At 34.7% G+C, this 24,707-nt stretch overlaps 1 protein-coding gene across 3 annotated transcripts in view; it reads right to left on the reverse strand.

Annotated features, from left to right (window-relative positions):
* The window catches only part of STXBP5L (syntaxin binding protein 5 like), a 327,805-nt gene that overhangs the window by 204,421 nt on the left and 98,677 nt on the right, over window positions 1–24,707 (reverse strand). For all 3 annotated transcript variants that reach the window (XM_012808413.1, XM_012808415.2, XM_012808414.1), the window contains exon 6: window positions 22,699–22,762. In XM_012808413.1, the coding sequence (XP_012663867.1) occupies window positions 22,699–22,762 (64 nt within the window). The remainder of the gene's footprint in view (window positions 1–22,698; window positions 22,763–24,707) is intronic.

Below are 24,707 nucleotides of genomic sequence, written 5' to 3' on the forward strand. Positions count from 1 at the left end.
AGGAGCACGGCCTAGAGACACATGAAAAAATGCTCATCATCTTTAATCATCAGAGAAATGCAAATCAAAACTACTTTGAGATATCATCTAACTCTAGTAAGATTAGCCCACATCACAAAATCCCAAAACTAGAGATGTTGTTGCAGATGTGAAGAAAAGGGAACACTTCTACATTGCTGGTGGGAATGCAAACTAATATGCTTCTTTTGAAAAGATGTTTGGAGGACACTTAGAGATCTAAAAATAGACCTGCCATTGGATCCTACAGTTCCTCTACTAGGTATATAACCAGAAGACCAAAAATCACCTTATAACAAAGATCTATGTACCAGGATGTTTATTGTAGCACCATTCATAATTGCTAAGTGATGGAAGAAGATCAAGTGCCCGTCGATTGTGAATGGATTAATAATTGTGGTATATTTACACCATGGAAGATTATGCAACCTTAAAGAAATATGGAGACTTTACCTCTTACATGTTTACATGGATGGAGCTGGAACATATTCCTCTTAGCAAAGTATCTTAAGAATGTAAGAAAAAATTATCCAATGTACTCAGTCTTACTATAAAACCAATTTATAGCTTTCTTATGAAAGCTATAACCCAATTATAGCCCAAGGAGAAAGGGAAAGGGGAGAGGGAGGGGAGAGGGGAGGATGGGTGGAGGGAGAGTAATTGGTGGGATCACACCTATGGTGCATCTTACAAGGGTTCATGTGAAATTTACTAGGTGTAGAATATAAATGTCTTAACACAATAACAAAGAAAATGCTGCAAAGGCTATGTTGACTAGTTTGATGAAAGCATTTCAAATTGTATGTAAAACTAGGACATTGTACCCCATGACCGCATTAATGTACACAGCTATGATTTAATTTAAAAAAAAAGTATAGATATAAAGGGTACAGTGCAGTTTTGTTACATGGATATATTGTGTTGTGGTAAAGACAGGGCTTTTTTTTTAACCAGAACAGAATACACTGTAACTAAGAGGTAACTGTTAATACTTCATCCCTTTCCTACCCTCCCACCTTTTAAAGTTTCCATTGATTATTACTCCATTCTGTATGTACATCAGAGTATAACCTGCATAGAAATCAGTATGGAGATTTTTCAAACTGCAAAACTACCATTCAATCCACCAATTCTATGACTGGATATCCACCCAGAGAAAAACAAATCATTATATGAAAAGACACATCTGTACTCGGATGATTACTGCCCACTATTCCCACTAGCTAAGTCATGGAGTCAACCTAAGTGTCTATCAACAGATGATTGGATAAATAAAATGTGGTATATTTGTTTCTAGGAATACTACTCAGCCATTAGAAAGAATGAATCTTGTCTTTTGCAATAGCATCCTATGGCCATTTATGCTGCTCCCAATTCTTAGCTATTGTGAAGTGTTATAATGATTATCTCTTTGAGATCTTGATTTCAATTCTTTTGGATAAATACCCAGAAGTGGGACTGCTATATCAGATAAGTAGTTCTATGTTCACTTTTTGAGGAATCTCCATGCTGTTCTCCATAGTGGCTGAACTATTTTGCATTCCTAATATATTGGATATAGGTTCCAGTATCTGCACATCCTTGCTAAAATTTGTCTTTAGGTATTTAAAAATAGTAGCCATCTTGACAGGTGTGAGGTGATATACATATCTTATCATGGTTTTGATTTTCATTTCTCTAATGATTAGTGACATTAAATATTTCTTCATATGCCTATTTATCATTTGTATGTCTTCTTTGGGGAAATGTCTATTCAATCCTAAGCTCGTATTTATATCAGGTTATCAGATTTATTTATCTTTTACTATGATTTATATGAGCTCATTATGCATTTTGGAGATTAATGCTTTGTCAGATATATGGTTTGCAGAATTTTCTCCCATTCTGTACATCATCTTTTTACTCTGTTGATTTTTCCTTTCCTGTGCAGAAGTTTTTCTAGTTTAATTTGCCCAATATGTTTATATCTGTTTTTGTCATCTGTACTTTCAGTGTCATATCCATAAAGTCACAGCCAAGAACAATGTCCCCAAGCTTTTCTCCTATGTTTTCGTATAGTGTAGGTCTTATGTTTAATTATTTAATCCATTTTAAATAAATGGATTGTATGCTGTTTTTTCTTTTAATGTATGATGTATAAAAAGGCCCCAGTTACACCTTTCTCAACACCATTTGTTGAACTGATTGTCTTTTCTCTCCTGTGTATTCTTGGCTCCCTTACTAAAAATCAGTTGACTATATATGAATGGATTTATTTAGGGGCTCTCTGGTCTATATGTTTGTTTTTATGGCAGTATCATACTGTACTGAGTTTTGCAGACTTGCACTATAGTCTGAAATCAGTAAATATAATTTTCATATGTTGAACCATCCTGGTATGCCAGAAATAAATCTCACTTGGTCACAGTATATGGGTGTATGATCCTTTTAATGTACTGTTGGATTTGGTTTGCTAGAATTTTGTGGAGGCTTTTTGAATCTCTATTCATCATGGATATTTACTTGTACTTTCATTTTCTTGTGCTACCTTTTTCTGGCTTTGATGTCCTTAAATTAATGTGATAGTGTTTCCTTTTTTTCAATTGTTTAGAAGAATCTGAGAAGGATTAGTGTTAGTTCTTCTTTAAATGTTTGAAAATTCACTAGTGAAGGCATCTGGTCCTGGCCTTTTCCTTTGTTAGTATTTTTTTGACTACTGATTCTATCTCCATAACTTGTTAGAAGTCTCTTCACACTTTCTATTTCTTCACAATCTGTACTGGCAGATTGTATATTTCTAGGAATTTATTAATTTCTTCTAGGTTATTCAGCTTGTTGGTATATAAATGTTGATGATAGTATCCTAAAATCCTGATTTCTATGACATCAGTTATAAATCTCTCCTATCATTTTTACTTTTATTTACATAAGTCCTCTTTTTCTTAATCTAGCTATGAGTCTGTCAATTTTGTTGATCATTCCAAAAAACAACTCTTAGTTTGTTGATAGTATCCATTGTCTGTTTCAATTATATCTGTTCTAACCTTTATTGTTTCCTCCCTTTTGCTACACTGGGCTCAGTTTGTTCTTTCTTTTCTAGGTTCCTTGAGATAAAGTTAGGTTGTTTGTAAGTCATTCTTATAACATCGTCATTCATTGCTATAATATTCCTCTCAGTGCTGCTTTTTCTACAACCCATAATTTTTTAGTAGGGTGTGTTTTCAGTTTTATTTGTTTCAAGGTATTTTCTAATTTTCTTTTTAATTTTTTATTGAGGCAATGGTTGTTTAAAAATGTGTTATTTGATTTACATATCTTTATGAATTTTAGAGTTTCTTTCTGTTATTGATTTCTATTTTTATTATATTGTTCAGAAAGGATACTTGGCATCATTTGATCTTCTTAAATATGTTAAAATTTGTTTCACAGACTAACATGTTATATAACTATATCATAGAGAATGCTTGATATGTGCTTGAGAAGAATATGTGTTTTGCTACTGCTGGATGAAGTTTTGGATATATCTCTTAAGTCCATTTGGTCTACAGTGTTATTCAAGTCCTCTGTTTCCTTTGGATTTGTCTGGATAATCTATTATTAAAAGTGGACTACTGAGGTGTTCTACTAATATCATATTGTTGTCTAAGTATCCTTTCAGTTCTGTCAATATGTTCTTTATATATTTAGGTACTCTGATGTTAAGTGTATACATAGTTGTGATTGATGGATAAACATTTTTCATCATTATATAATGTCTCTTAACTGTCTCATGATAATTTTTGACTTTAAGTCTACTCTGTCTGAAATAACTATAGCTACCCCTTCTCACTTTTGTTTACCATATGCATGGAACATTTTTTCCCATTCTTTTACTTTAAGACCTCATACATTTTTAAACTGAAAGTGAACTTATTATAGATAGCTTTTTGGGCAGGGTCTTATTTTTTTTTTTTTCAGGGTCTTATTTTTAATCAATTCAATCAATCTATGTCTTTTGATTGGGGACATTAATCTATGTGCATTTAATGTTATTATTGGAAGAAGTGAACTCCAAGATAGTGGTTTGAAGACAACTTCTCACCAGCCTGTCTTGATAAGGTCAGGGAGTAGAAAGACTGGCCACTCCCATCTGGATCATCGAGCCAAGAAACAGCATTGCAAAAGCACAAAAGGGCAGCATTAAATAATAGGAGTGACAAAGATAGGAAGAGAGAGTGGCCAGTATAGAAAGGAGGTGTAGGGGAGTGTGGTGACCCAGGGACAAAGCCTAGTTATAGAATCCCTAGAGGATTATGGCCACTAGAGAACCTCTTCCCACTGACCCCTGTGCAAGTGGACCAGGGACCAATCCAAATTCTGGGCAGGTTCCTCCCTCCATGCAGAGGGTCTGGATTAAAACAAGCAGGAACTAGGAATCCACAAGACAGAGCCAGATTGCAAGTGGGTCTGGGTGGGGAATTTGGTTCATAGTGAATCCCACTTCTCAGTAACCATTGGAGAGACTGTATCTCTGTATCTTTAGTGAGGCTTAGGAGTTGTTTGGAAAGTTCTCAGGTCTTGACTTGACAGATACCATAAGAGCCCAGTTGGCATGGCTTTCTAGGAAAGGACTACACAGTCAGCTTCAGCTCCACCTAACTGAGCCATTTTTGTCCTGGTCCCACAGGATCGCAGAACAGATCAAGGAGATTCTGCCTTCTCTACAGGTTCTCCTTTTTTAATTTCTGGATTACTGGGTCCCTAGAGTACCTGGTCTAGTCCCCAGGAAATCACAATGTAGATACCACAGAAGATTCCAACAATACAAAAATTTTGGAAATGTTAGAAATGGATTTCAGATTATGGATGGCAAAAATGATGAGGGGAACTGAAGGAAAAATGAAATTCCTTTCCAACAAAAGGTAATCTGAAAATCGACCCAAGAATTTAAGTTTAGACAAGACAAAGTCTCTAAGGATATGGACAAAATTAGAAAGGATATAATGGAGCTTAATGAAGTACATGAGTAAGGCCAGGTATGGTGGCTCATGCCTGTAATCCTAGCACTCTGGGAGGCTGGGGTGGGTGGATAGCTTGAGCTACCGAGTTCAAGACCAGACTGACCAAGAGTGAGACCCGCTCTCTAAAAATAGTCAGGCATTGTGGCAGGTGCCTATAGTCCCAGCTACTCAGGAGGTTGAGGCAAGAGGATAGCTTGAGCCCAAGAGTCTGAGGTTGCTGTTAGCTATGATGCCACGGCACTCTACTAAGGGTGACAAAGTGAGACTCTGTCTCCAAAAATAAAAAATAAAAAAAAAAAGAAGTGAACGACTATTCAAGATGTTTCAAAACAGTAGAAAGTTTCAACAGATTAAACCATGAAGAAGAAAAAACCTCAGAACTTAAAGACAAGGCTATCTAATCATTTAAGCAGAAGAAAATAAGAGACCAAAATCAGAACAATATCCTAGAGAATTATGAAAGTACATGAACATACAAATATACAAATTATAGGTATCCTTAAAGGATAAAAAAAGAATGAAAATTATGTGGATGCTTTAGTTCATAATATCATACTGAAAACTTCCCAAGCATCACCAAGAATTCAGACATTCACCTACTAGGTGCAAACTGAACACCAGGGCAACTCAATTCAAACAAAGCATTTCATAAACACATAGTAATTAATATGACCAAGTCAAAATAAAAGAGAAAAAAATTCTACAAGCAACCAGACATAAGCAGCATTTGGCCTAAAAGGTCAAACCCATCAGGGTGAAATTCCTCTCAGCTGAAACTTTAAGCCAGAAGGGCTTTCAATTCTCAAATAAAACAACTGTCAGTTTAGGATTCTAGCAAAACTAAATTTATATTTGAGGAAGTAATCAAATCCTTTACCAATATTCAACATCGAGGAAATTTGTCACTCCAAGACTAGCTCTTCAGGAAGTATACAGATCAACACAATGGACCACTAACAAAGTAAAGACACTCAAAAACTAAAAGACAAAGCTTATCTTCCACAACTAATCAATTGATAAGACAACAAACCTCCATACAAGTTAAACAGATATCCAACCTACTTATCAATTCTCTTAATAAATATGAATATTTTGAAATCCCCACTAAAGAGGCATAGGCTGGCTGACTAGATAAAAAAGGACAATGCACACATATGCTGTCTTTAGGAAACATGTGTAACCTCCAAGGACAAAAAAAGACTCAGTGTGAAGGGTTTAAGAATAATTTTTCAGGTAAATGGAAATCAGAAGACAGCAGGAGTCAAAATTCTATTTGTAGATATAATTGGCTTGACAGCAACAAAAGTAAAGAAAGACAAACATGGGCCTTATACACTGGCCAAGGGAATAATACTAGAAGACATTTCAATCTTAAATATTTATGTATACCCAACTTAAACACTCCCAGATTTGGAAAACAATCCCTACTTGGCCTGAATAATATAACAACTACAACAGTGCGATAGCTGGAGACTTTAGCATAACACTGACAAATCCTCCAAGCAGAAACTAAACAAAGAAATGAATGACTTAAATTTGACTCTAGAAAAAATGGGCATAACAAACATATATAGAACATTCCACCCCAATTCTACTGAGTATACATGTTTTTCATCAGCTCATGGATCATTCTCCAAAATTGATTATATACTAGGATATAAAAAGACCTCAAAAAATTGAAAAAAGAAATAGAAATTCTACCTTATATCTTTATAGACCACAATGGAATAAAAGTAGAACTAAATTCCAACAGAAACATTCATCCTCATTCAAAGTCATGCAAATTAAACAACCCATGATGAACAATAGCTTAGTGAAGTAAAAGATAACAAATTAAATCATTGAATTCCTTGAACAAAAAAAAATGAAACCACAGCTACCAAAACCTGTGAGATATTGCAAAAGCAGTCCAAAGAGGGATTTTTTTTTTTTTTACATTAAACATCTACCTACAGAAAACAGAAAGAGCACAAATGAATAATCTAATGTATCTCTCAGGGAACTGGAAAAGGAAGAGCAATCCAATCCTAAACCTAGCAGAAGAAAAAAAATAACTAAAATTAGAGTAGAAATGAAATTGAGGAAAAAAGAATCATATAGAAGATTAATGAAATAAGAAACTGGTTCTTTGAAAAGAACAACATGATAAACCTTTGGTCAGATTAACTAGAAATAGAAAAGGAAAATCTCTAATAAGCTCAGTCAGAAACAAAAAAGAGAAAATAACAACAGATATCACAGAGATACAAACGATCTTCACTGAATACTACTATGTGTAGTACTCTGAAAGACTATGCCTAGAAATTTGAAAACATGGAGAAAATGGCCTAATTCCCGGAATCACACTACATCCAAGACTCAACCAGAAAGAAACAGAATTCTTAAACAGACCAAAATCAAGCACTGGGACATTGTAAAAAGTATAAAAAAGCTTTCAACAAAAAAGTTCCAGACCAAATAGTTTACACCTGAACCCTACCAAACTTTCAAAGAAGAGTTCACACCTGTAAGGCAGAATCTATTCCAAAACATTGAGAAAAATGGAATCTTCCCCAACTCTTTCTATGAAGCAAATATTACCCTGATACTAAAATCAGGAAAGGACACAACCAAAAAAAGAAAACTACAGAGAAATTTCATTAATAAATATTGATGTAAAAATACTCAACAAAATCTTAGCAAAGAATTAAGCTATACATAAAAAAAAAAAAAAATCATCATGACCAAGTGGGTTTCATCCCCTTGATGCAAGGTTGGTTCAGGATATGTAAATCCATAAATGTAATTCACTACATAAACAGAAGTAAAACCAAAGACCATATGATGCTCTGAATAGATGAAGAAAAAACATTTGACAAAATTTAGCATCCTATTTTGAAAAGGACACTTAAGAAAATAGGCACAGATAGGACATTTCGTAAACTTACAGAAGTCATTTACAACAAACACATAGACAATATTATACTGAATAGAGAAAAACTGGAAGCATTTCTACTTAGAACTAGAACCAAACAAGGATGTCTGCTATTACCACTGGTATTTAATGTAGTGCTGAAGTCCTAGCCAATGCAACTAGGCAAGAGAAGGATATCAGTGGTATCCAATGGGGACAGAGGAGGGCAAACTAGCACTCTTCACTGACAACAATCTTATACTTAAAAAGTCCCAAAGGACTCAACCATGAGACTCCTAGAAGTCATCAAGAAATACAATAAATACAGTAACATTTTAGTATATGAAGTTGATGTACACAAATCAAAGCCTTCATATATGCCAACAGCAGGCAAATTGAAAATCAAATCAAAGATATGATACCTTTCTCAATAGACTCAAAGGAAAGGAAATACCTTGGAATATACTTAAGAAAGGACATGAAAGATCTCTATGGAGAAATCTATGAAACAATGAGACAAGAAGAGAGGATGTTAACAGATGGAGAAACATACCATGCTCATACTGCGAAGAATCAACATTGTTGAAATGTCTATAGTACCCAAATTAATCCATAGATTTAATGCAATCCCCATTAAAACTCCAACATTATACTTTGAAGAGCCCAAGAAAAGTTCTACATTTCATATGGGACCAGAAAAAACTCCAAATAGCTAAATCAATTTTTTGAAATAAGAACAAATCTGAAGGCATCATGTTACCAGACTTCAGGTTATACTACAAGTCTATACTAATCAAAACAGGATAAAAACAAGAGCCATAGATCTATGGAACAAAATAGAGAATGTATAGATGAAACTAGCCTCAAATCACCATATTTGATAAGGCAAATGAAAAGACAAATGGGGGACAGAATTCTTATTTAATAAATGGTACTGGAAGAACTGATGAGCCATATGTAAAAGTCTGAATCTAGATCCACACCTCCCGCCAATTACAGAAATTAACTCACAGTAGATAAAAGATTTAAATCTAAAACATGAAACCATAGAAACACTAGATTCTAGCAAGTTTTATGTATGTAGGAATTCACCTATTCTACATATTTCAATTTATTAGCACATAGTTGCTCACAGTAGTGTCTAACGATCTTTTGAATGAATGCAATATTAGTTGTAACATCTCATTTTCAACTCTGTTTTTACTTATTTGGGCTTCTCTTTTTTTTTCTTAGTCTTGTTAAAAATGTGTCAATCTCATTTATTTCTATTTTGATCTTTATTATTTTCTTTTTTTTTTTTTTTTTTTTTTTTTTTTTTTTTTTTTTTTTTTTTTTTTTTTTTTTTTTAGACAGAGCCTCAAGCTGTCCCCCTGGGCAGAGTGCCATGGCATTACAGCTCACAGCAACCTCCAACTCCTGGGCTCAAGCGAGTCTCCTGCCTCAGCCTCCCAAGTAGCTGGGACCACAGGCGCCCACCACAACGCCCGGCTATTTTTTGGTTGCAGCCGTCATTGTTGTTTGGCGGGTCCGGGCTGGGGATTCGAACCCGCCACCTTAGGTGTACGTGGCTGGCGCCTTAGCCGGTTGAGCTATAGGCGCCGAGCCTATTATTTTCTTTTATAAACTTAGGGTTTGGTTTGCTCTTGTTTCTCTACTTCTTTGAGATATATCTATAAGTTGTTTATTAGAAGCATTTTCACTTTTTTGATGTAGGCACTTATTGCTATAAATTTATCTCTTATTACTGTTTTTGTGATATCCCATAGGTTTTGACATGTATTTTCATTTGTTTTGAAAAAAATCAATTTCCTCTTAATTTCTTCATTGACTCACTGGTTATTCAGCAGTATATTGTTTGATTTCCATGCATTTGTGTAATTTCTAATGTTCCTCTTGTTGACGATTTCTTATTTATTTTGTTTGGTGAGGTCATGTCCTCTTGGATGTTCTTGACACTTATGGATTTTCATTGATGCCTGGGCATGGAAGAGTTAGGTATTTAATCTTCACAGTCTGGACTTGTTTGAACCTATCCTACTTGAGAAGGCTTTCCAGATATTATAAGGGAACTGAGTGCTATGATCTAAGTATTTGGACACTATAGACATATCAGCACTAATAGTGCTCTAAACCCAGTAAAACTCTAACTCTTTCAGTTTCATGGTTACCAACTTGATAGACTTGGGAAGCTATGGCAGAATTTCCTGAATTACCAGGCAAAGTTTCTCATTTTCTTCCTTCACTGTCTGTGCTGAGCTGCTGGAGCTGGGGGAGGAGTGATATGGACACTTCTTCACGGCCACCAGTACTAGTTCATACCTGAAGTGAGGCTAGTCTCACCCAAAGCTGCTGCCTGGCTACCTCTGAAGTCTATTTAAAACCCAAGGAATCTTTTGTCAGCAAAAGGTGACTTCTGCCAGGACTAGGTCCCTCCCTATAGGGCAGTGTAGGTCTAAAAATTCCATTCAGGAACTAAGACTTGGATTCAGGGACTTTAGGAGTCTACATTGGTACTTTATTTTACTGTAGTTAACTCTGCAAAACAAAGTCCTGTGAACTCTTCCTTCTCCTTTCCCTCAATGGAAGAAGACTCGCCTTGAGCCACACTGCCTGTATTTGGGGAAGGGGTGATGCAGGCACTGGGTTGGCTCACCACTGGTATCTTACTGGGTCATGAGCACCCCAAGTCCACTAGCTCCAAGCCACCACAGTCACAGGACTTGCCTGAGGACTATAGCCTTGGTGGCCTGACCATCTTACAAATTTAGTCCAGGGTCTAGGCTGCCTTTTGTCAGCCAATAGTGGGACTAGCCAGAAATTGGGTTTTGGAACAGGGGATTTCTCTTTGACTAGATTGGTCTACATGCTCCCTGTGTATCCACTGGCAGAATTCTGCCTTGTGCTTGCTGTATTCCCTTGTTCCAGGGCAGCCTGCAGTTTCAATGCAATATTTCATAATCATTTCACTCTTTCCTCTAGGCACAATGATTCTCTCTCTATTTGGTGTGCTGGCACAGCACTGCCAGGGGATGTGGGAAGAGTAGCATGAACAATTCAACACTGCTTTTTCTGCCCTCTTTAGTGACTTTTTCCTTGATATAATGTTAAAACCAAGTAGTATGATAACTCACCTGTTTGTATTTTGATACTTGTGAAGCTACTTGCTTGAATGGATAGTTGACAAATTCAGTGTTTGTGAAGCAGAACAATTGCTGGAGTTTCTCTTTACCCATCTTGCTCTACCTTCTTTCTATACATTTTGGTATTTTGTGTTTTCATTTTCATTTGTCTCAAAAGTTTTTTCTTTAACTTCCCCCTTAATTTCTTAATTAATCCACTGTTTACTCAGAATCAGCTTCCTTAGTTTCCATGTAAATGTAACATTTCCAAGATAGCTTCTTGTATTGATTTCTAGTTTTATATCATGTGGCCAAAAAAATATTTGATATAACTTCAATGTTTTGAAATTTGTTGACTTGTCTTATGACCTAATATATAATCTAGTCTAGAGAATGTTCCATGTACCATTGAGAAGAATGCATATAGAATAGCTGTTGGATGGAATGTTCTGTAACTATCTGTAAGGTGAATTTGGTCTAGGGTGCAGTTTTGCTGAGGCTGATGCAGAGCTGGGTCACACCTAAGCCTACTGTCACTGAGACCAGCACAGCAACAGGTGCATCTAAGGCCCACAGCAGATGTTACTGAGCTATATTCAGGGCCCAAGGTGTCTGTAGTTAACTAGTAGGGTTGCAGGCTAGAATTTAAGTCTGTTCCACTATGGCAATGGGTTCCAGGCTGGTACCTGAATATACCTTAAACCTTTGGTAGGTATCATCTGCTTGCTTCTGAGGTTTATTAAGGGCTTGGGGCCATTATAGTTGGCTGACAGCAATGCATATGGGAACTTAAGGCTATACTGCTGGAGCCATGAATTTTATTCCGGCTCTAACGTTGGTCTAGAGCTCTGTGCATACCTGGTGTCAGGAGCTAAGGACCTCTGACCAGTGCTAGGTTTTACTGTGGCAGGCCTGATACTAAATTCAAAAGCAAATTCTTAGACTTACTATTCTCTCCTTTTCTCAAGAGTATGTTGTTTCTACGCTGTGCTACCTGTTACCTGTTGATGAGTGAAAGGTAATATAGGGAATGTAAAATTGTCCTTTCTATCCTCTTCAATGTGTATTTTTTTATTATTATGCTAAAATTAGGTACTATAATACCTTACCTGGCTTCCTTAGCACTTCCAAAGGTTTTTTTTTTTTTTTTTATGTGTAGATAGTAGTTTAAATTGATGTTTCTAGAGGGGGCTGCTATTTATACAGTGTTCTACTTCACCATTACTATTGTTTGAATGTCTACTCCAAAACTCTTGTTGGAAAATAATTCTCAATGTAGCAGTATTGAGAGGTGGGACCTTTAAGTGGTAATTAAATCAGGAGAGTTCTGCCCTCATGAGTGGATTAATCTATTCAGGGATTAATAAATTATGATAGAAGGGGGACTTAACGGCTTTATATGAACACAGACAGACATGAGCTAGGACATTAATCGTGGTTATCCCCCTATGTGATGCCTTGTTCCCTCCTGGGACACCACAGATAGCTCCCACCAGCAAGAATGGTCTACCAAATTCATCCCCTAGACCTTGGACTTCCCAGCCTATATAAATGCAAGAAATACATTCTATTTCTTTGTGAATTACTGAGATTCAGATGTTCTGGTATAAGGGACATGAAATAGACTAAGAAAGCCATTTTTTTTCTTATTTGAATTTCAGATATTCTAGTATAAGGGACATAAAATGAGTTAAGAAAGCCATTATTTTCTTATTTTGTTTCAACTTGAACTCTTTAGCATGTTTTATAAGGCAGATCTATTACTGATAAACTTCCTCAGCTTTTGTTTGTCCAAGAAAGACTTTACCTCTCTTTCATTTTTTAACATTAAACTTTATGTTTAGTATTTTTTTTAAATTTTAAACTACCTGCTTAGTATTAGGGTACCTGGCTAGGTCAGTCAGTACAGCATGAGACTCTTAGTATTAAAAAATACTAAACAAAAACTGTGGGAAGCTGAAGAACACAATAGAGAAACTAAAAAAATTCACTAGCAAACTAGTTAAGTAGACGAAAGGATTAGTGAACTTGAAGACAAGCCACTGGAAATAATTCAGTCAGACAAGAAAAAGGAAATAAGACTGATAAATAGTGAAAACAGGTTAAGGAATTCATAGGGTACCATCAAAGTAGGTTAATATGTGTATTATAGAAGTTCCATGAACAGAAGAAACAGATCAAGGTCCGGAAAACTAATTCAAAAAAGCAATGGTTAAAAATCTCCAAAATTTAGGCTTGGTGCCCATAGCACAGTGGTTACAATGCCAGCCACATACACCAAGGCTGGCGGGTTGGAATCCAGCCCAGGCCAGCTAAACAACGATGACTGCAACCAAAAAAATCACCAGGTGCCTGTACTCCCAGCTACTTGGGAGGCTGAGATAAGAGAATAGCTTAAACCCAAGAGTTTGAGGTTGCTGTGAGCTGTGATATCACAGCACTCTACCAAAGGTGACATAATGAGACTTTGTCTCAAAAAAACAAACAAACAAACAAACAAAAAAGAAAACCTCCCAAATTTGGTGAAGAACTGGACATCTAGATTCAATAGCCCAAAGGACACCAATTAAAATTAACCCAAAGAAATCTACACTAATGCATATAACAATCAAATAATCAATTTCAAAGACAGAGAATTTCAAAAGCAGCAAGAAAACAACTTGTCACATACCAGAGAACTTCTATAATCTACGGATTTGTAAAGAGAAATATTTCAGGATAAAAAGTAGTGTAATATTTTCAAAATGCTAATAGGAAAAACAGAGCCCATCAACCAACGATACCACAACCCCAGAAAATCTGGGTTTATTACTTTGAATCTGGAAAGTAGCTGATGTGATTTTCATATTGGGATTTCCAATAGAACATTTTTATCTACCAGATAATTAAGCTCCAGCAAATCCCCGAGACCATAGATCCCAAGTGGCAAGGGAGTTTGAAAAATAATTTTGACTCAGCAAAAGAGCCATATTTTTCTGTAAGCTCCACTCAAAACTGGCAGACTTTTGTGTGACCTAAAGAAGTCATTTAAAGCAGTGATTTTAAGGGCATTGTACAGCATCAACATTGCACACAAACTTTATGGGCACACTGTATATTATTATGCAAATCCAAAAATGTACTTTCTTGGGAAGGAGAATGTGACAACTTTCTTAGAATGGTGAAGTAAAATAGCTTATGCTTTAATTTAAAGGCGATGTCTCTGCATCCAAACCAGAAGATCCTGAGTATCTTCATAGGTGGGAGAAGCCACTGGATCTTTGTGGACTTTTCTTCTCACCCTTTGACACATGAGTCTTATGAGTTATATAGGTCTTGCCACTTGTTCTTACCAGATATGATTAGTAATAATACAATCAACAAAGTGAACTGTGATGTTTTCTAAATAATGTCTAGACCTCAGCAGTTCTCAACCTGTGGGTTATGACCCACAGGAACTGTATTAAAGGACCATGGCATTAGGACAATCAACCTTCTTGAGAATTATATTATGATAGAAATCAGGAAAAATAACAGTCCTAGGGAAAGATTATGAATATACTGACCCTTCTTCTTGGAAATTCAAGCTTTTTTTGATCCTCTCTGCTCATGGATATGGGATCTATCTCACACTCATGGAAGAAATATTTCACTAAATCAATAACTATTAAGTACCATAGGTTGTGTTGCTCTACTCAGGGGTTTCCAACCTTTTGGCTCTCTGTGCCACACTGGAAGAAGAAGAGTTTTCTTGGGCTATACATTAAATATGTAAAAATGAACAAAAACTGATGAGCAACAAAAATGTCCACGCATAATTTTAGTAATATCCACCACCACAGATAAGCAACAAAGTCCTCATATAATCCCCATGTGAGCTCACAGGCTACAGGTTGGATACCCCTATGGGCTATACCCATAAAAGTATAAATAACAGGGTAACTATGATTGGATCTATCTCTTGGTCAGTTTTATAGTGATTGTACTATTATCAACCTCAATCCATTTTAGGTTTTTTTTTTTTTCAAAGCCCAATGGAATATAAAATTGTATTAACTGAATTCACCACTGCATCATTCACATCTAATTGTGCTAATACCCGCAACTCCTTCAGAAATATAGCATTTTTCTGATTATATTCTCAATAGAGGGAGATAGTTTCAGCAGTTTCCATTTTCCCTTCCTACTATAATGCCCCTAATTGTGATATCAAGAAGTCAATAGAATTATTCCAACTACTAAGCATTTCTTAGTAGTCCAAATTATACATTTGGGAAAAATAATACTGGACCTACTGTGAGATCAGACTTGGGCCAAAGCTCCATTTATTACCTGGTTACTTAGTTCCATGTGCCTTGCCTCTAACTGGAGGACCACAATTACTTTTTGGATTTCCTCATATCAATATCTTCACTGACTCTATAGCTAATAGTCCTAAAAATAAAACGGTCACTCCTGACAATGATCACAGATACTCCTATAATCAGTGTATATACTTAGGACTGCATTTTAGGACAGACAACTGGCTTCTCTTTTTATCAATGAATACTGAATCTCTGAAATGATATATCTGGAAACCTTCTAAGATAAGGTGACTTTGATGCTAAATGTCAAAAGCTAAACTACTCTTGTATTTTTTCTGATTACACAAAACAAACAACATCTGAGTCAATTGCCTCTCTAATTCTACTCCTACTATAACATGATGATTATATTAGCTTTTACCACAGATTGCTGCATTGCCACTCCAGCCTTGCTGTTTTTTATTGTAATTATGGTGATATTGCCAGATGGTGAAATACTGCCATGTGGCCTCTACCAATCCATGATATTTAATCCCTGTAGATATTATGGAGCCTGGCTCTTTGTCATTAATTCCTCTGGCGAACAAAGGCCAACAAAAGACAACCACCACCAAGCTTCTCTGCCAGTGCAGAGAATTACTTCTTAGGTTATGTGGAGACAGTGTCCTAAGAAGCCTTCTAGGAAACATAGAAGGTGGATAGCCAGAACAAATAGACTACACTTACTTTAACATTCTCATCTCCCTGACTCTTCTGATTCCTTCTTTAATACTATGCCAAAGAACTTTGACATCTATACTTTACTTATGTTACAGGATTAAAAATTAAACCATAGGGCTAGTATAATCTCACAGTAACAATACCAAGAAGCTTAGCTAACAGATCTGTTCACACTGGTTTTCCAGTTCTCTTCTTCTCACCACAGGGCATGGTTCAATGGTCACAAGACAAATGACAGAAAAACTGCAAGATCAGATCAGATCAGGAACAAAGGAACCACAAGGGGGCTAAGAGAACAGCATGGTCATGAAGACACTTAGTCAACTAAAGGATGGTGCACCTATAAAAGAGCCTACTCCTCACAACAGAAAGATGGTGGTTCTTTAAGAAGAAAGTCTACCATCCTTCTCACTTTACTAGAAAAATAATAAACCTTTCTTATCTTTCTTTTCAACCCACTTGTTCTCATTCTTTGTTTGGGTTTGAGAACAGTTACTATGCTTTTAGTAACATTTTCTATATCTGTATTGAGTCTAGGCTTCAAGAAGCCATGCTAGAAAATTACTAGGTACAGATCTAAGTGTTCCTTGCCAAAGCATTATATCTCAAATCATGGGTGAGTACCCCCATGTAAACAAACTCTCCTCTATGCAGCTTTCCCAAATTAAAACCCTTAAAAAACAATCCTACACACATTCCCTTAATAACTGATAATATTAGCCATATTCTCATTTCCTTTGGTGGATATTATAGTTCTTTTATGTCTAGTCTATTTCTTCCTGGGAGAAGACATGCTTCTATGTTAGGTTATGCTAAGATCTGAGATTTTATTGTTGGCCTAGAAATAATGAACTAGAGGTTAAGTCTTGTGAGGATAATCATCAACATGCACAGAAACGACCTCAGGGGAAGTCATTACACAATCTTGCAGAAAATGAAAGTGCTGTTCTTCAAAAATGGTTAAAAAAAAAAAAAAAGATATTTCTCTTGGCAAGGAGGGTTTGGGGAAATTGGAGGAGAGTTTTAGAATATTCTCAGGTTGGGTCAGTGTCTGTGGCTCAAAGGAGTAGGTGCCAGCTCCATACGCTGGAGGTGGCATGTTTAAACCCAGCCCTGGCCAAAAACTGCAAACAAACAAACAAAAAGAATATTCTCAGGTTTATCCATACAAATTTATTTATCCCAATTGTGTAGTGCTTGAATAATGTCCCTAAAATTTTATGTCCATCCAGAACCTTAGAAAATGCCCTTATTTAGAAATAAAATCTCTGAAGATATAATTAGCTAAAGATCTCAAGATTAAATCATTCTGAACTTAGGGTAGACAAAAATCCAATGACTGGTGTCCTTATAAAAAGATGAGAATACACAGAAACATAGAAAGGGAGGTCGTGTGAAAATGAAAAATAAAGACAGAGATGAGAGTTACACTGTTACAAGTCAAGGACTACCAAAAGCCACTTGAGCTAAAAAAGCAAGAAAGGACTCTCCTCAAGAGTCTTCAGAGGGAGCATGGCTCAACCAACATCTTGATTTCAGACTTTTGACTTTCAGCATTGTGGGGGAAAAAATTCTGTTGTTTTAAGTCACCTCTTTGTGGTAATTTATTATGGCAGCCACAGGAAACTAATGTACAAGGTTTTAAGGTCATACTCTTTCCTTATCGGTGCTATGACTTTAATAAATGAGATCTATCAAAGTTATGGATTTTTCTCCTTATAAACAGATTCTGGGCCTATTTTTAGCACAGTCTACCCATTAAACTGCAGAAGGTAAGGGGTCCTTTAAAGCTACCTTAGGGAACCTCTGAGATTCAGTTAACTAAAATAAAGAACTCTCAAATATGCCTACATCCTAATCCTTGGAGGTTGTAAATATGTTCCATATATGAAAAAAAAAAAAAGACTTTTCAGATGTAATTAAGGGTTTAATGTTGAGATAGGGAGATTACCCCCAATTAACGAAGTAAGCCCAATATAGAATCCTTAAGAGTAAAGAAACTTTTCCAGCTGTGCTGAAAAAGAGATGTAATTATGGAAGAAGAGTCAAGGAGAGTTACCATGTTATTGGATTTAAAGATGGAGAAAGCCAGCTAGGAGCCAAGGAATGTGTGTAGCCTCTGAAAAAGGCTTCTCAAATCAGCTTCTCAAATTCTCTTCTAGAGTTATCCAAAGAGAATAAAACCCTGCTGATACCTTGATTTTAGCCCAGTGAGACCTGTGTCAGACTTCTGGTTACAGAACTGTAAGATAATAAATTTGTGTTGTTTTAAGCTACTAAATTTGCGATAGCTTTTGTTTGTAATAGAGAACTAACACAAATTCCGTCACAGGAAGCCATCTTATTCTATCATCATTATAATTATCATTGTCCTTTATCAATTAAGTTTCACAAGTACTGGATCTCCCATTGTCTTATCTCTCCAGAAGTCCCTCATCCCAATTATCATAGGAGGATGCTATTCAAATAATTGTGATGGAACAATTGTGATGGCTAGGTTTAATTCTGCTCCAGTTCAGATTTTTTAATTTTAGACTGAAGACAATACAACTCTAAAAATCCAATCTGAGGGTTTATATTCTAGAAGAAGGGTCAGCGAACCTTTTATGTAAAGGGCCAGATAGTAAATAGTTTGGATTTTGTAGGCCACGTAATCTCAGTCATAACCACTCAGCTTTGCTCTTACAGCAAGAAAGCAGTCACAGACAATATGTTAATGAATAAGCATAACTATATTCTAACAAAACATTTACAAAAGCAGAAAGCAGCCAGATTTGGCTTATGGGCTATAATTCCACCCCTGATCTAGAAAAAGTTCAATAACTATTATATTATATTATATTACATTTGTTATATCAACCAGGGGTCTGTAGAAATAAAGCCTGAAGCAAGGCTTGAGTGTTAATGTTTAATCAAGAAGTGCAATCACAAGAGAAAAGTGAAGTAAAATGAAAAAGTAAAAGTAAGATGATTCATTGTCACACTAACCACTATTTCATGGGAAGAAGCAAAAAAGACACAACCAGTCACTCAGCAGTTATTAGTATGGACTTATAGGATGTCTCCAAATGTTAGTGAGAAAACTATAACTCAAAATATCCCAATAATAGGGAGAAATAAAAGGATAATTTATTTCTTGCTTCTTGTCTGATATTGGTCAAGGTTTTCAACATGGAAAGTCAAAAACTCCTCCCTTCAGAGTAGTGTTATTTGGCCTCCTTGGCATCTGTTAGGGAAGCCAGATTGAATGCCTTATGTTGTGGTATATCTTCTGAATCCAGAATTAATGGACTAAACCTGATACTCTGGGCTATTAAAAACCAAATATTAAATGATGTAACTGTAAAAAAAATCAAAAAATCAATATTTTTTACACTAAAACAATGAATTATGAAATTGGTCTTAAGAAGATTAAGTCATGAGGGCAATAAAACTTATGCAGAACTTAGAATTAAGTTAGCAAAAGATATGTAAGACTTTTATGAAAAAGTCATAGAGTAATATAGAAAAACAAATGAAATTAAACATATCATGTTCATAGAACAGCCATATCTTAATCTTAAACACATAAATTTTCTCTAAATTACATGTTCAAATTTTAACAAAATCCCAGTTGAAAACTATAGTGCTTCATAAACTGAACAGAAAACAGCTTACCAACTATCAAGACATTTTGTAAGTTATTACAAATTAATAAAGTATGCCATTGATACAATAATAGATGAATAATGAAACAGAAGAGAAAGTCCAGAAGACTCAAATATGAGAACTTGATATAAAAGTGAGTTTTCCTATATATCAGTGGAAAATGATAAGTGAATTATTCAATAAATGAATTAATTTTATATTTATAATATATCAAACCAACATAAAATAAATTACATGTAGATTAAAATATAATTGTGAAAAGCAGAATCTTAAAATATGAAATATGACTGAATATTATAATAGGAAGAAAAATATTTACTGAGTAAGAAAAAAGCAGGAATCAATTGAAAAAATAAATTCAGTACATAAAAATCAAAAACTTCTATGTGACAAAATGCTAATGGCAGAAAAACTGACACATAAGAAGTGATTATTTAAGATTATATGCTAGTAAGTATAGAAATGTTACTGATTTATATATATGGAGTTATAACCTGAGACTTTGCTGATTTTATCTATTCTAGGAATCTTTTGGTGGCAGTCTTTATGGTATTCTAGATGTTAGATCATATCATCAGCAAAAAGCAATGGCTTAACTTCCTCTGTCCTAAGTTGGATGACCTTTATTTCTTTCTCTTGCCTGACTGCTCTAGCTAGCACTTCTGATATGTTGACTAGAAGTGGTTGACAGTAGACATCACTTGCCTTGTTCCAATTTGTTTATTTATTTTTTAGACTGAGTCTCGCTCACTCACCCTGGGGTTGAGCGATGTGGCGGCTTAGCTCACAGCAACCTCAAACTCTTGGGCTCAAGTGATCCCCTTGCCTCAGACTCCTGAGTAGCTGGGACTACAGCCGCCTACCACAAAGCCTGGATATTTTTAGAGACAGAGGTCTTGCTCTAACTCAGGCTGGTCTCAAACTTCTGAGCTCAGGCAATCCACCCACCTTGATCTTTGTTATTAAGGGGAATGCTTTCAACTCTTCCCCATTCAGTATGATATTGGCTGTGGATTTGTCATGTATGGCTTTTATAATACTGAGGTATGGCCCCTCTATGTCTAATTTGTGAAGAGTTTTATCACAAGAGGGTACTGAATTTTATCAAATGTTTTTCTGCATCTATTAAGATGATTGTGTGGGCCTTGTTTTTGTTTCTGTTTAGGTGGTGACTCATGTTTATTGATTTGCATATGTTAAATCATCCTTTCATCCCTGGATGAAACCCACTTGATCATGATAGATTAGTGTTTTGATATGTTGTTGAATTTGGTTTTCTAGTATTTTTTTGAGGATTTTTGCATCTATGTTCATAAAGGATATTGGTCTCTAGTGTTTTTTTGTGTTTTTTTCTAGCTTTATTAAGTGGAGAGTCAAAATCAAGAACACAGTATCATTTACAATAACTACAAAGAAAATAAAATACCTAGGAATATACTTTAAAAAGGAAGTTAAAGACCTCTCTAGAAAGAGAACTTTAGAACACTAGTGAAAGAATTTTCAGATGACACAACTAGAAAAGCATTTCCCTGCTCAAGATTTGGTAGAATCAACATCATTAAAATGTTTATACTGCCCAAAGTGATTTATAAATTCAGTGCAATCCCCATCAAAATACCAGCATCATATTTCACAGATCTAGAAAAAAATAATTCTAAGCTTCATTTGGAACCTAAAAAGAGCCCACATAGCCAAAGTAATCTTAAGTAAAAAGAACAAATCTGGAAGCATCACATTGCCTGATATCAAATTATACTACAAGACTATAGCAACTGAAATAGGTTGGTACTGGTATAAAAGTAAACATGGACCAACAGAACAGAATAAAGAACCTAGAAATAAAACCTTCTACCTACAACCAAAATGGATAACCAAATTTCCAACATCATTGATTCAATAATTATGTCCTGAAATACCTTCTCTAAGACATAAGGTGGCCATAAAGTTTGTGTGCAATTTTAAATTGCACACTGTTAAATTTCATGTGAACTTTATTGTCACCCTGTAAATAAAATTCCACCCAATGCCTAAACCACTTTGGGAATATCTATTAAATTCATGGATCTTTTTGTATACCTTTGTACTGGTATCACTTTATTTTCCCAAAATGACTCGGCTATTCTCAAACATTTTCTTTCTCTGATGAGTTTTAACATCAGTTTGTGAAGCCTTTAAAAATACACTCTGGTAATACCTGATTGGAATTACACTGTATTGATGGATCAATCTGAAGGAATCCAGTGTTGTTCCACTGAGTGGATTTGTCTTTTAGGTTCAACTTTTGTTAGGCTAATTCAGTTTTTATCCTTTAAAAATAGCCAAATCTACCTGCTAAATAATTTATTAATGTTTTCTTTAGTACTTAGCATCATTTATATACTTGAAAAAACATTATTTATAATGATAGTGATATTTTTTATCTTTTCAGGTTATCAACTTCATTTCCTCATCATCAATGGCAAATTATGAAATAATCAAAATGAGTAAGGATTATTTCTGTCATTGATAAAATGTTCTATGTTAGTACATATTTATAAAATAAATATTGTTTAGTTAATGTTATTTAATATTGGCCATTTATCACTACCAAAATTGAATAACAGAGGCAAACAATTAATAACATTGATAATCATATCATTAAATTCAAGCAATGAGTATTTGAAAATTAACATTGTACATGTTAAATTTTTTAAATCCTCAAAATTCCAGAATTAAATTATCCACTTTAGTGCAAAGTAAAACTAAAGACTTGATTTGGAACCAGTATTAGAATGAATCATTCATTGATTTAATCATTCATTAATTTAACAAATTCTATTTTTTTTTTTGCAGTTTTTGGCCGGGGCTGGATTTGAACCTGCCAGCTCTGGCATATGGGACCAGCATCTTACTCCTTTGAGCCACAGGCATTGCACAAATTCTAATTTTAAATAACAGTGAATACCATGAACTACATTAAATATAAAATAACATTAAGAAACACCTTTTTTCAAAAATAAGGAAAACAAAAGCAAGAATAAAGATGTTATCATACTCACCTTCCCTTCATCTCTTGGACTATCACTTAAATGTACAACTGGACCAGGATGCGTCTTGGTGGATCTGTTAAATCAATTCAAAACAGTAATTAAAAACCAAATATTAAAATACCTTACCCTATTAGAGACTGAAACAAAGAAGTTAAGATTATGTTGGAATAAACTTTCAGTATTCTGAAGTTAAGTTCAGATTCACCTGAATTTTTGGTTTTCTTCGCTACTTTTCTTACTCTTAATTCTATTAAAGTAATTTTTAATTTAATTTAAAAAATATCAAGTTGAAATACAAAGATTAATATAAAATTGGGGTTCTTTATTATCTGATACGCCTGTTGCCAGATAAGGGCCTCTGAGAAATTGTAATTTAACTTTTATATATACAGACAAAAGAATAGTTACAGTTGATGGTATAAACCTGTTTAAATCAAGTCTCAAAGTAAATACTTAATTTAAGGTTTCCTAAAATCTTCTCTGATTTTTCCCCTGAGAAAAGTGCAAAAGCACCTTTGATTTAAACAGAAGCTCAATCTAGTGATAGCCATCTTACAAAAAACTGACAGATTGGGGAAATCCATTTTATTAGTTATATTTCATTCATCTCATCATCTAGCATAATCAATAACAGATAATTATGAATCTAATATAATCTTAAGGGACCTATTTTCTGTCAATTTGACTTTAAATTTATTTCACATTGACATCTGGCATGCTTATTTTATAATTCTTAGTCTAACTTATATCATTATTGAATATGATTAGGTATGTCATGGTCAAATATTTTATAACCTGATACAATCAGAGATTTATTATTGCCCAATTTCCCATCAGTTCCTTCACGACCTAATCATCCAGATTAATCCTATTATGATAACATTGATATAGTTTTAATTTATTTCTTAATCACAAATGAAAAGCATCAAAGATTCTGTACAATACAATGAAGAAGATTTAAATCACAGAAAGTAGCTGGAATCAGAGAAAAATGACAAATTAATTTTAGGCTGCCCTATTACTGACTCCTCAAAGTGACCCAAAGGAATAAACACAGATTTATTACTGAATTTTGTGAGTGGATTAAGCTTAAATATTCTCATCTAAAAATAAAAATAGTAGCACTAACCCTACTGAACAATTGTGAAGATTAGAATGACATACATACAGTACCTAATATAATGGCAAACATAGTACACATTCAATAGTATGCATTATTATTATGATAATTGAAAATCAAAGTTACTATTTGCATTTTAGAATACATTAAGGAAGAAATTAAAGAAGGATGCATAAAAAGTCTATAGTGCTTTCCCCAATTCTTTCCACATTTATATGTAATACATCATTTACACATAAATGCAGTGTTCTATAAAGCGATAATGTGCTTTATAATAATCCTTCTGATACAGGATAATGTCCTTAAACTATCCTTTAGGAATTAATTCTAGCCAACAAGCAACAACATTCATCTATTTCTTTGATTTGAATGGACTAACATTTACCAAATGTACTCTATAATAAACTAGTGGAAACATAAGATGTTTTACATAAAGAGTGTTGCATGCCAAAAAAGTTAGGGAAACCCAGGCTTAAAGTTAAATAATTTTTCCTATAAAACTTCTCAGAGACTATTCTATTTATATAAGCATTGCAAATCTTTACTATTTTAGAAAACTATTGGTCCATCAAAGCCTTTTTCATTGATCATATTAAAGGAATCGCTGAAATATATTTTGGGAAACACTAGATCGTAAGCAAGACTTTCCCATTAGATTCTCAGATTCCACAAAACACTCTGGTTCAGAAAATAATCTATATCACAATAGGCTTCTTGATGGTTTCCACTGTGGACTTTTCATTCTCTTCCCATATCTTAAATATTGGTATTCCTTGATATCCTGTCCTAGACTGTCATCTATTCCCATGTAATACGTGGTCATGAATTCCAAAGCCTACAGGAACCAGGCATATATTGCAAATGAGTTAAATAGGCTAAATAAGAACTGTGCCAAAGT

The sequence above is a fragment of the Otolemur garnettii genome, unplaced genomic scaffold, assembly GCF_000181295.1.
Source record: "Otolemur garnettii isolate 467f Iridium unplaced genomic scaffold, OtoGar3 scaffold00089, whole genome shotgun sequence".
Classification (NCBI taxonomy): domain Eukaryota; kingdom Metazoa; phylum Chordata; class Mammalia; order Primates; family Galagidae; genus Otolemur; species Otolemur garnettii.